Here is a 13350-nt window from a genome sequence, read left to right as displayed (position 1 = left end):
GTGTTTGTGTATGTAGGGCAGACAACTGGCTACTTGTATTCCACATTTGAGCAATATCAGATCTTGTAATATTGGGTTACACGAGCTTATGTGGCCCATCCCCCTCCAGCCAGGCATTTTCTGAACTTTGAGTGTCACAATATCTATAAATCTAACCACTTTTGCAGTCAAATATTTTGTTGGCTGCTTTGTGATAATAGCATTTGTGTGCTTTTACTGACATGTAATGCCTTTGATTTAGTAACTGTGATACTTGTGAGATTGGGGACTGGTCAGTTGCTGGTACATTGAGAGTATGCTGTGAACTCCAGACTACACTCACACACAGAGAGAAACAGAAGCATGAGCATGAATGGAATTCCCCACTGATGTCATACTTCTTTATTTGTACGCAAAAAATACCTTCGAAATCTTTGGAACAACCTCTTAAAAACCCACACTTTGAAAGTAATGACATAGAAACAGAACAAGTTTAACAACAACTAAGTTTAAAAACCCTCTGACAGAGTTGAGATAAGTTGAGTTGTTCTGTGACTTTCTATTCTCACATTAAAAATATTAAGTTGAAAAACACTCTGACATAGTTGAGATAAGTTGAGTTGTTCTGTGACTTTCTATTCTCACATTATATATACGATGTTTAAAAACAACCTAAATTGTTCTGTGACTTCCTATATTCTAACATCATTTGCATGTGGGTGCAGGCAGCAGGGTATGTTTAGACTTCCTTTTTAGGTAGACAGACAGACTGAAAGTCATATTCACTTTCCACCATATGCTCTGTGGAGGCTTTATACAACTTGGGTGTGTGTTCATCACGTCAGAGGATTCTGGATCAGTTGAGAATTGATTTGAATTTGGTCAATACTTTGTGTTCATCACTTCAGAGGATTCTGGATCAGTTGAGAATTTAATTTTTGTCAGTCTTTTGTGTTCATTACGTCAGAGGATTCTGGCTCAGTTGACAGTTGGATCAGGTCAAATACAAGTGTAAAATCTGCACACTAGAGAAGACAGCCTTGACCAACACTAGAGAAGACAGACCTTGACCAACACTAGAGAAGACAGACCTTGACCAACACTAGAGAAGACAGCCTTGACCAACACTAGAGAAGACAGCCTTGACCAATCTTGACGACTTACTTAATTCTTATTTGTTTTTTTAATTTCATTTGAGTGGAGTTTTTCAACTTTTGTCAGGTTCATTTGTTGGCTCAGATCAGTCATGGACGGAGGTTCACTTTCAGCCTCATCCTCATCATCGTCTGAGCAGGAGGCAGATTCTTCACCCTACAGCGTCAGTGCTCTCCTACAGAACCCAGAGGGAAATGGGGCTATAGAGGAATCAAGGTATGCATGTCCAAAACACCACCACAGTGTGGATGATTAAAACCAGCTGACACATTTGTCTCCTTGGAAGTTGTGGGAATGTACGTTTTTGATTTCCCATTGGTTCTGGGAACGAAGCCATATGTTTCCTGACCGCTAAAACGGAATGTTTTTTTTAAAACCTTCTGAGAACACCATTAAACATTTAGCCTGTTCTGGGAACATACATTGTTTTGGTTGCAGTGAGGTTCTGAGAGCATTTTACTGCTAGCTTAGATTAACTGTTTTGAATTCCAAGCACAAATATGACACATAGAAATGAATTTGCTCAGGCATTAATCATGCAAACATAACTTTTTTGTTATTTTGACATGGCATCAGTGAGATTTGAACCTAACCTTGCTATCCATGGAATAAGTCCACTACGCCTCAAGGATCACAATAGTATGCCATGTTTTTATCTCATACAAACCTGTTCATTTTAGTCTATTCAACCAGACCCTATTTTAAAGGGAAAAACACACTTAATAGATAGAGACAGTTTTGTTGATACTGAGAACAGAATGTTTATGTTTTTAAATAATATTCATTACGTTACACGTTTTTTTATTGGATTTTTTATGGATTTTTTTTGTTATGTTCTGAGAACATCACTTGAAATAGAACCATAAGGATACCTGTGGAAAACTTTATGCTGAAGTACTGAAATTCCAACCGAAGGTTTTTTCTTAACGTTCTCTGAACAATTTGAGAACATCACTTTAAATATAGCCGTAAGGAAACCTGTAGGAAACATTATGGACAGGTTGTAGGCAAAATAACCATAATACAACCAGGCTCTCACCAAATTCTACTAAACACATGGTTCTTAAAACGTTATGTGCTTGCTGGGAAAACACTCGCAATACTATCAGTGAAAAACAGGGTGTATGTGAATAAATCGGATGTGGGTGGTTCCATACATTAAAAAAGGAACTTGGTACTTCAGGGGAGTTTCCCAGGTCAATAAGTTGAATTGTCCATCACTGTTCCGGTCACATGACTACTGCTGAGGCTCTATGACTTGTTCAGTAGCATTAAAGGGGAACCAAGAGCTATGTTCTAGAGTTATAGTAAGTGCCAGTACACTACCGCCTGTGTCAATAAGGCACAGACTTCTCAGCAGAGGCTGTGGTGCATTCACATACAAAAAAATAAAACTCATTATTTGGCAATTTGTTTTCAAATAAAACACTACTTAGACTGCAGTGCAATGATCTGTTTACTCCTGTGGAATGACATTGCAGAATGATAATTAGATCATTGAGTCCTGTTGCACGGAAGGTTTTTATCCTGAAATTGTTTTCGTCCCAGAAGTGGCTGAGACTAGGTTGTGCAATGACCCAATTATCAATTCTTCTGATAGTAGTATAGCCTGCTACTGCACAGCACCCACACATCAAAAGACATTGACGGCATCCCAAATGGCTTCTTATTCCCTATATAGTGCACTACTTTTGGCCAGAGTTCTATGGGCCCTGCTCAAAAGTAGTGCACCATGAAGGGAATAGGTTGCCATTTGAGACACAGCCATTATTTGGTTCATAACGTGTAGGCTAGTAGTAAAGCCATACTCCCTACTCAGAGAGAATAGGCCAGTAGTAAAGCCATACTCCCTACTCAGAGAGAATAGGCCAGTAGTAAAGCCATACTCCCTACTCAGAGAGAATAGGCCAGTAGTAAAGCCATACTCCCTACTCAGAGAGAATAGGCCAGTAGTAAAGTCATACTCCCTACTCAGAGAGAATAGGCCAGTAGTAAAGCCATACTCCCTACTCAGAGAGAATAGGCCAGTAGTAAAGTCATACTCCCTACTCAGAGAGAATAGGCCAGTAGTAAAGCCATACTCCCTTCTCAGAGAGAATAGGCCAGTAGTAAAGCCATACTCCCTACTCAGAGAGAATAGGCAGGTAGTAAAGCCATACTCCCTACTCAGAGAGAATAGGCTAGTAGTAAAGCCATACTCCCTACTCAGAGAGAATAGGCTAGTAGTAAAGCCATACTCCCTACTCAGAGAGAATAGGCCAGTAGTAAAGCCATACTCCCTACTCAGAGAGAATAGGCTAGTAGTAAAGCCATACTCCCTACTCAGAGAGAATAGGCTAGTAGTAAAGCCATACTCCCTACTCAGAGAGAATAGGCTAGTAGTAAAGCAATACTCCCTACTCAGAGAGAATAGGCTAGTAGTAAAGCCATACTCCCTACTCAGAGAGAATAGGCTAGTAGTAAAGCCATACTCCCTACTCAGAGAGAATAGGCCAGTAGTAAAGTCATACTCCCTACTCAGAGAGAATAGGCCAGTAGTAAAGCCATACTCCCTACTCAGAGAGAATAGGCCAGTAGTAAAGTCATACTCCCTACTCAGAGAGAATAGGCCAGTAGTAAAGCCATACTCCATACTCAGAGAGAATAGGCCAGTAGCAAAGTCATACTCCCTACTCAGAGAGAATAGGCCAGTAGTAAAGCCATACTCCCTACTCAGAGAGAATAGGCCAGTAGTAAAGTCATACTCCCTACTCAGAGAGAATAGGCCAGTAGTAAAGCCATACTCCCTACTCAGAGAGAATAGGCTAGTAGTAAAGCCATACTCCCTACTCAGAGAGAATAGGCCAGTAGTAAAGTCATACTCCCTACTCAGAGAGAATAGGCCAGTAGTAAAGCCATACTCCCTACTCAGAGAGAATAGGCCAGTAGTAAAGTCATACTCCCTACTCAGAGAGAATAGGCCAGTAGTAAAGCCATACTCCTTACTCAGAGAGAATAGGCCAGTAGTAAAGTCATACTCCCTACGCAGAGAGAATAGGCTAGGAGTAAAGCCATACTCCCTACTCAGAGAGAATAGGCCAGTAGTAAAGCCATACTCCCTACTCAGAGAGAATAGGCCAGTAGTAAAGCCATACTCCCTACTCAGAGAGAATAGGCCAGTAGTAAAGCCATACTCCCTACTCAGAGAGAATAGGCCAGTAGTAAAGCCATACTCCCTACTCAGAGAGAATAGGCCAGTAGTAAAGCCATACTCCCTACTCAGAGAGAATAGGCTAGTAGTAAAGTCATACTCCCTACTCAGAGGGAATAGGCCAGTAGTAAAGTCATACTCCCTACTCAGAGAGAAGAGGCCAGTAGTAAAGTCATACTCCCTACTCAGAGAGAATAGGCCAGTAGTAAAGCCATACTCCCTACTCAGAGAGAATAGGCCAGTAGTAAAGTCATACTCCCTACTCAGAGAGAATAGGCTAGTAGTAAAGTCATACTCCCTACTCAGAGAGAATAGGCCAGTAGTAAAGTCATACTCCCTACTCAGAGAGAATAGACCAGTAGTAAAGTCATACTCCCTACTCAGAGAGAATAGGCCAGTAGTAAAGTCATACTCCCTACTCAGAGAGAATAGGCCAGTAGTAAAGCCATACTCCCTACTCAGAGAGAATAGGCTAGTAGTAAAGTCATACTCCCTACTCAGAGAGAATAGGCCAGTAGTAAAGCCATACTCCCTACTCAGAGAGAATAGGCTAGGAGTAAAGCCATACTCCCTACTCAGAGAGAATAGGCTAGTAGTAAAGTCATACTCCCTACTCAGAGAGAATAGGCCAGTAGTAAAGCCATACTCCCTACTCAGAGAGAATAGGCTAGTAGCCATTGACCATTTGTATTTTGATAGGATAATCCATTGTTTCCTCAGCATGGCAGCCTGCTAAAGAGGAAGGAAGTTATAATTTATATTTTTTCATGTTAGATTACAATAAATGACCAAACTGCCACGAGAAGAAATAGCATCTTGGTGTCCTTCCAAGACAGTGTTTATGATTGAAAACTTCCTTAATCTGGGTCACATTAATCTGCAGTCCAAGAGGAAGAAAACATGTTGGATATTCAGGACACAGAAGGGCTGGAGATCCATCTGTGAGGTTGAATGGACTAGACAATGTTGTTGATGGACATGCTCTTTAACTCACTATAACATACTATATTGGATTCAAGCCAAATCAAAACATGGTGGTTATGCCTCAAAATTAGTGTTCTTTAATTCTGATGATACCCTAGTTTTGAGAAAAACAACCTTATTCTGGAAACAAGAGATTATAAGTGGACCTAATTTGCATTAAACACACAAAAACATCTTAACTGAAATCCTTACCTTTATCATTGAGTTGATGAAGCCATCAAGGCTTGAACAAGCTGATCTCAGGATGCAGCGTTTCCTCTAGACACAAGAAGCGTGCAGGAGGCACAGCACAGGGATCATTAGATGGCGATGATGATTTGAATCTGGTTGACAGGTAGCTCACAGGGGAATGGACTAGATCAGGAGTAGACAGCCTTGTTCCAGGAGTGCTGCAGGATACTGAAGGATTTTGTTCCAACTAGGCACCACACCTGCCCAACTGAGCTAATTGGGTGTTTGAGAGTGATGGTGGTTGTGTTTGCAGGCATGTGTAAATGCTACATGGTGTTACTGTGTATGCGTGTGTGTAGGTGTGAGGTCCTGCATAGTAGTAGTTCATGCTCCTCTATGTGAGTACAAGTATGTTTCTATCTGCTTGCAGGTACGCTATGTTCAGGCGAGTGCTGTTGGTTTCCTACACAATATTCTCACTGTGTGTGTGTGTGTGTGTGTTGGTGTGTGTCTGTGTGCTTGTGTGTGACTGTGTGTGTGTGTGTACAGGGCGAAGGTTGTGGAGGAGGAGATAGTCCCTGCTGGTGAGAGGTTGTTGTCCGGGGAGGACCAGGGGTCTCTGATCACTGACAGTATGTCAGTCACCTCAGCTGACCAGGAGAAACTACTACTGCTCAACAGGAACACTGAGCTACGCAGAGTCAACAAAGAGGTGACACACAAAACTACACCGCAACCAACTATAGGAATTAAACCAGAGACAAGTGTACCACATTCTGTGAATACAAACTATTTTGGACGAGGTCAGAACGGACGATGGTGATGATGATGATGTATGTCTGTATCAGCTGATGACGGTGGCGATGATGATGTGTCTGTGTTAGTTGATGAAGCTGAATGAAGACTGGGACCATGTGTATCGCAGCACAACTCTGAGTCTCCAACAGAGAGTCGAGACTCTGGAGCAGGAGAGCAACACAGTCAAACAACTCAACAATACGCTGCTGCTCAAAGTAGACCACGAACAGGTACCGGCAGAGGACACACACGCACACATGCACAAACACACTGACAGACACACACACACGTACACACACACTGACTGTATCCTGACTGTGTTTCTGTAGAACAAGAGGGAGTACTATGAACACACACTGATGCAGGAGTTGAAGAAGAACCAGCAGCTACATGAATACGTCAGATTGCTGGAGAATAGACTACATCACACAGACACCACCAGAGACTGGACAAAGAGCACACAGGTGAGCCCCATGACTATCATTATTATTACCTCTAGATCCTTTTAAAAGTGTATGTACTCTGTCATGCTTTCTTTTAGACTGTATCTATCTATACTATATACAGTTGAAGTCGTAAGTTTACATACACTAAGGTTGGAGTCATTAAAACTCGTTTTTCAATCACTCCACAAATTTCTTGTTAGCAAACTATAGTTTTGGCAAGTCGGTTAGGACATCAACTTTGTGCATGACACAAGTCATTTTTCCAACAATTGTTTACAGACAGATTATTTCACTTATAATTCACTGTATCACAATTCGAGTGGGTCAGAAGTTTACATACACTAAGTTGACTGTGCCTTTAATTAAACAGTTTGGCAAATTCCAGAAAATGATTCCAGAAAATTACCTCCACAAATCTGGTTCATTTCCAAACGCCTGAAGGTACCACGTTCAGCTACACAAACAATAGTACGCAAGTATAAGCACCATGGGACCACGCAGCCGTCATACCGCTCAGGAAAGAGACGCGTTCCTAGAGATGAACATGCGAAAAGTGAAAATCAATCCCAGAACAACAGCAAAGGAACTTGTGAAGATGCTGGAGGAAACAAGTACAAAAGTGTCTATATCCACAGTAAAACTAGTCATAATTTGACATAACTTGAATGGCAGTTCAGCAAGGAAGAAGCCACCTCTCTAAAACCGCCATATATAGCCAGACTACGGTTTGCAACTGCACATGGGGACAACGACCGTACTTTTTGGAGAAATGTCCTCTGGTCTGATGAAACAAAAAATAGAACTGTTTGGCCATAATGACCATCGTTATGTTTGGAGGAAAAAGTTGGAGGCTTGCAAGCTGAAGAACACCATCCCAACCTTGAAGCACGGGGGTGGCCGCATCATGTTGTAGGGGTGCTTTGCTGCAGGAGGAACTGGTGTACACAAAATAGATGGCATCATGAGGAAAGGAAAATTATGTGGATATATTAAAGCAACATCTCAAGACATCAGTCAGGAAGTTAAAGCTTGTTCGCAAATGGGTCTTCTAAATGGACAATGACCCCTAGCATACTTCCAAAGTTGTGGCAAAATGGCTTAAGGACAACAGAGTCAAGGTATTGGTGTGGCCATCACAAAGCCCTGACCTCCATCCCATAGAAAATGTGTGGGCAGAACTGAAAAGGTGTGTGTGATTAAGGAGGCTTACAAACCTGACTCAGTTACACCAGCTTTGTCAGGAGGAATGGGCCAAAATTCACCCAAGCTTGTGGAAGGCTACCCTAAACCTTTGACCCAAATTAAACAATTTAAAGGCAATACTACCAAATACTAATTGAGTGTATGTAAACTTCTGACCCACTGGGAATGTGATGAAAGAAATAAAAGCTGAAATAAATCACTCTATTATTTTTCTGACATTAACTAACTGACCTAAAACAGGGCATTTTTACTAGGATTAAATGTCAGGAATTGTGAAAAACTGAGATTAAATGTATTTGGCTAAGGTGTATGTAAACTTCCGACTTCAACTGTATTAGATATATGTACAGTGCCTTGCGAAAGTATTCGGCCACCCTTGAACTTTGCGACCTTTTGCCACATTTCAGGCTTCAAACATAAAGATATAAAACTGTATTTTTTTTGTGAAGAATCAACAACAAGTGGGACACAATCATGATGTGGAACAACATTTATTGGATATTTCAAACTTTTTTAACAAATCAAAAACTGAAAAATTGGGCGTGCAAAATTATTCTGCCCCCTTAAGTTAATACTTTGTAGCACCACCTTTTGCTGCGATTACAGCTGTAAGTTGCTTGGGGTATGTCTCTATCAGTTTTGCACATCGAGACACTGAAATTTTTTCCCATTCCTCCTTGCAAAACAGCTCGAGCTCAGTGAGGTTGGATGGAGAGCATTTGTGAACAGCAGTTTTCAGTTCTTTCCACAGATTCTCGATTGGATTCAGGTCTGGACTTTGACTTGGCCATTCTAACACCTGGATATGTTTATTTTTGAACCATTCCATTGTAGATTTTGCTTTATGTTTTGGATCATTGTCTTGTTGGAAGACAAATCTCCGTCCCAGTCTCAGGTCTTTTGCAGACTCCATCAGGTTTTCTTCCAGAATGGTCCTGTATTTGGCTCCATCCATCTTCCCATCAATTTGAACCATCTTCCCTGTCCCTGCTGAAGAAAAGCAGGCCCAAACCATGATGCTGCCACCACCATGTTTGACAGTGGGGCTGGTGTGTTCAGCTGTGTTGCTTTTACGCCAAACATAACGTTTTGCATTGTTGCCAAAAAGTTTCATCTGACCAGAGCACCTTCTTCCACATGTTTGATGTGTCTCCCAGGTGGCTTGTGGCAAACTTTAAACAACACTTTTTATGGATATCTTTAAGAAATGGTTTCTTCTTGCCACTCTTCCATAAAGGCCAGATTTGTGCAATATACGACTCAGCTGTAGATCTCTGCAGTTCATCCAGAGTGATCATGGGCCTCTTGGCTGCATCTTTGATCAGTCTTCTCCTTGTATGAGCTGAAAGTTTAGAGCGACGGCCAGGTCTTAGTAGATTTGCAGTGGTCTGATACTCCTTCCATTTCAATATTATCGCTTGCACAGTGCTCCTTGGGATGTTTAAAGCTTGGGAAATCTTTTTGTATCCAAATCCGGCTTTAAACTTCTTCACAACAGTATCTCGGACCTGCCTGGTGTGTTTCTTGTTCTTCATGATGCTCTCTGCGCTTTTAACGGACCTCTGAGACTATCACAGTGCAGGTGCATTTATACGGAGACTTGATTACACACAGGTGGATTGTATTTATCATCATTAGTCATTTAGGTCAACATTGGATCATTCAGAGATCCTCACTGAACTTCTGGAGAGAGTTTGCTGCATTGAAAGTAAAGGGGCTGAATAATTTTGCACGCCCAATTTTTCAGTTTTTGATTTGTTAAAAAAGTTTGAAATATCCAATAAATGTCGTTCCACTTCATGATTGTGTCCCACTTGTTGTTGATTCTTCACAAAAAAATACAGTTTTATATCTTTATGTTTGAAGCCTGAAATGTGGCAAAAGGTCGCAAAGTTCAAGGGGGCCGAATACTTTCGCAAGGCACTGTATAATGTAATGATTTTCCTCCTCTTCTGAGGAGGAGTAGGAAGGATCGGACCAATATTCAAAGTGGTAAGTGCCCATATTTTAATGAAATATAACTGAACACTGAATACAAAAGAACAAGTTCTGTATGGTAACACACAGACACAGAAAACAACTACCCACAAATCATAGTGGGAAAACAGGCTGCCTAAGTACGGTTCTCAAACAGAGACAACGATAACCAGCTGCCTCTGATTGGGAACCATACCAGGCCAAACACAGAAAAAACACAACATAGAACAACACATAGAATGCCCACCCCAACTCACGCCCTGACCAAACTAAAACAGAGACATAAAATAATGTCAGGACGTGACATATAATATATCTACTGTATGTGTCTACCCACTCCTTCCATCCTGTAGACCAGTTTGAGCACTGTAACCCATCTTCCAGAAACCTCCACCATCTCTGATGCTCCTGGGGGGTCGAATCTGTCCCCCAGCCTCAGCCATGGCACCATACACGGCCTCTCCTCCTCTTCCGGCCATGGCCCACCATCCCTTCTCTTCTCCTCCTCCACCCCAAGTAGAGGCGCCCTGAGTAGTGGTAGAATCAGTATTGGCCCCTACAGGGCACTAGAGGACCAGGCAAACCCCCAGAAGGAGGTGCAAGACCTAAAGGAGCAGCTGGAGGCCCTCAGATGCCAGGTAGTTCACCTCACTTCCCCCTCCGCACCCTCCTCCCTCCTTCTCCTTACCCCATCCACTCTCTCCTCCATAACCCCTCCACACCCTCCTCCCTCCTTTTCCTTACCCCCTCCACTCGCTCCTCATTACCCCCTCCATACCCTCCTCCCTAACCCCTCCACTCTCTCCTCCATAACCCTCCACACCCTCCTCCCTCCTTCTCCTTACCCCCTCCACTCTCTCCTCATTACCCTCCTCCATAACCCCTCCACTCTCTCCTCCATAACCCCTCCACACCTTCCTCCATCCTTCTCCTTACCCCCTCCACTCTCTCCTCATTACCCCCCTCCATAACCCCTCCACTCTCTCCTCCATAACCCCTCCACACCCTCCTCCATCCTTCTCCTTACCCCCTCCATTCTCTCCTCATTGCCCTCCTCCATAACCCCTCCTCTCTCTCCTCCATAACCCCTCCACACCCTCCTCCATCCTTCTCCTTACCCCCTCCACTCTCTCCTCATTACATCCTTCCATATCCCCTCCACTCTCTCCTCCATAACCCCTCCACACCCTCCTCCATCCTTCTCCTTACCCCCTCCATTCTCTCCTCATTACCCTCCTCCATAACCCCTCCACTCTCTCCTCCATAACCCCTCCACACCCTCCTCCATCCTTCTCCTTACACCCTCCACTCTCTTCTCCATGCCCCCTCCACTCTCTCCTCCATAACCTCTCCACACCCTCCTCCCTCCTTCTCCTTACCCCCTCCACACTCTCCTCCATGACCCCTCCACACCCTCCTCGATACCCCCTCCACTTTCTCCTCAATTCCCCCTCCACTTTCTCCTCGATACCCCGTCCACTTTCTCCTCGATACCCCCTCCACTTTCTCCTCGATACCTCCTCCACTTTCTCCTCGATACCCCCTCCACTCTCTTCTCCATGCCCCCTCCACTCTCTTCTCCATAACCCCTCCGCTCCCTCCTCCTCCTTACCCCCTCCGCTCCCTCCTCCTCCGTACTCTCTCCTCGATGCCCCCTCCCCTCTCTCCTCGAGCCCTCTCCACTCTCTCCTCCTTACCCGCTCCCTCCTCCTCCAAACCCCCTCCACTCCCTTCTCCTCCAACTGTGTTTCACCTAGCATTAACTACCAGTGTCCCCATCCTCTGTCCCCAGACTGTTTTACCTAGCATTAACTACCAGTGTCCCTGTCCTCTGTCCAGACTGAGATCTATGAAGCAGACTACCAGACGGAGCACAAGGACCACAAACACACCCAGCAGGAGAACAAGAGACTGAGGAGGACAAGAGAGGAGATGAGACAACAGATGGCCCTACTACAGGAGCAGGTAGTGGGATATATATATACACACACACATATATATATATATATATATAATATACATGCACACACACACACCTGAATTAATAACGACAGCTGGGCAGACGGGATGTATCGTAACAGATGAGGACATAAACTGACATCGGGTTAAGTTGAACGTGAAAATAATGGGACACAGCATATCCGTAATGACCACATGGTTTTACGAGATGTCTGGGAGATTTGCTACATGTGAATGTACCAACAGGGCTTTGCTGTAAAGATCACTTTTATTTTATATCCTAGGGTCAGAGTCAATTCCATTTTAGGAGAAACTTCTATTCCATATTGTAATGTATTTTCAAAAGGATTTCATCAAATAGGGATATATTTCTTGAATTGACTAAAAATGAACTAACTAACCACTGTCTCTGGTCTCCTGTGTCCAGCTCAAGGTATACGAGGATGACTTTAGGAAGGAGCGGTCAGACAAGCAGGTCCTGCAGCGTCTACTGATGAAGAAAAGTCCCGCTCTGGTCAAACAGCCTGTCCTGGTCCACCGCTGTAATAATGAGCAGCAGCCAGCAGGGGGAGACAGGAGGCGGCAGAGAGAGGAGCAGAGAGACGCTCACACCAGTACACCTCAGCCAGACCACCACCCGCTGTGCCCCAAACACTGTGAGAGGAGGAACACTGAAGAGTCCACATGAGGCAGACGACACACAAACATGCTCACACACATTGAACTTGTATTACGATGTTGGTATTACCACTAACGCGTTGAGGACTAGCCTACTCCAGTCCTGAGTGACTGTGTCTATCTGACAATGAAATGATTTGTATCTATTATCTTTCTCTCAAATTGTATGAACCTTATGTTATTTCCTAATTCTGCCGATAATGTTTATTATCGACAAAGGGACGGAGTGATTTTCCAGTTGTCTCTGCCTCCTACTTAGATAACATGGTCAACATTACCACCTAGTGGTTTTCTTAATCCTACATAATGTCATGCTTTTTGATGCAGTTGTTGGGACATCTCTGTAAAAGCCACAGTGAATTCATCTAATTAAATACACCCCTTGATTTCAAATAACACCAGGATGTCCTTAAATACAAGTGATCAACTTCAGATGTTGTCATTTTCTTAAAACAAATATAACAAATGTATAAAATCTATGAAATACCGTTTTGGTCATTCTTCTAATTTCCCTGAAATAACTCAGCGTCACCCGTCCTCCACACCCCCCAACCAAGCCAAGTCTCCTACATAGGCTACCATGCTGTAATCCGCAGAAAAAGGGGACTGAAGATGGGTGGATATTTTCCAAACATCTCCCATCCACACCTGCTGGTGTCAGTCCTCACCAAAGCTACAGCATACTGCCAATATAGCTTCTAAAATGTCTGATCCCAAATGGCACCCTATTTCCTACATAGGGTGCTACTTTTCCCCAGGGCCCAGTGAGTAGGGTGCTACTTTTCCCCAGGGCCCAGTGAATAGGGTGCT

The 13350-nt window shown here is 43.4% G+C and overlaps 1 protein-coding gene across 1 annotated transcript; it reads left to right on the top strand.

Annotated features, from left to right (window-relative positions):
- Nucleotides 1-436: 436 nt before the first annotated feature.
- On the top strand, nucleotides 437-12933 carry si:ch211-153b23.7 (uncharacterized). Its single transcript, XM_036943325.2, has 7 exons — nucleotides 437-1350; nucleotides 6029-6191; nucleotides 6364-6507; nucleotides 6607-6741; nucleotides 10257-10541; nucleotides 11743-11868; nucleotides 12290-12933. Exons 1-7 carry the CDS (start codon nucleotides 1226-1228, stop codon nucleotides 12548-12550), a joined length of 1239 nt encoding a protein of 412 aa, XP_036799220.2. The 5' UTR covers nucleotides 437-1225; the 3' UTR covers nucleotides 12551-12933.
- Nucleotides 12934-13350: the final 417 nt, after the last annotated feature.

This window comes from Oncorhynchus mykiss, chromosome 14 (assembly GCF_057628025.1).
Source record: "Oncorhynchus mykiss isolate SJ-2025 chromosome 14, ASM5762802v1, whole genome shotgun sequence".
In the NCBI taxonomy this organism is placed as follows: domain Eukaryota; kingdom Metazoa; phylum Chordata; class Actinopteri; order Salmoniformes; family Salmonidae; genus Oncorhynchus; species Oncorhynchus mykiss.
The sequence above is the reverse complement of the archived record's forward strand: the minus strand, read 5'-3'. Positions and strand labels throughout refer to the sequence as shown.

Bases quoted from the DNA above. Each gene is read 5' to 3' on its own strand.
- si:ch211-153b23.7 (XM_036943325.2), top strand. From the start codon at position 1,226: ATGGACGGAGGTTCACTTTCAGCCTCATCCTCATCATCGTCTGAGCAG. The intron at 10,542-11,742 runs GTAGTTCACCTC...TCCTCTGTCCAG, and splicing joins TGGAGGCCCTCAGATGCCAG to ACTGAGATCTATGAAGCAGA. The intron at 11,869-12,289 runs GTAGTGGGATAT...TCCTGTGTCCAG, and splicing joins TGGCCCTACTACAGGAGCAG to CTCAAGGTATACGAGGATGA.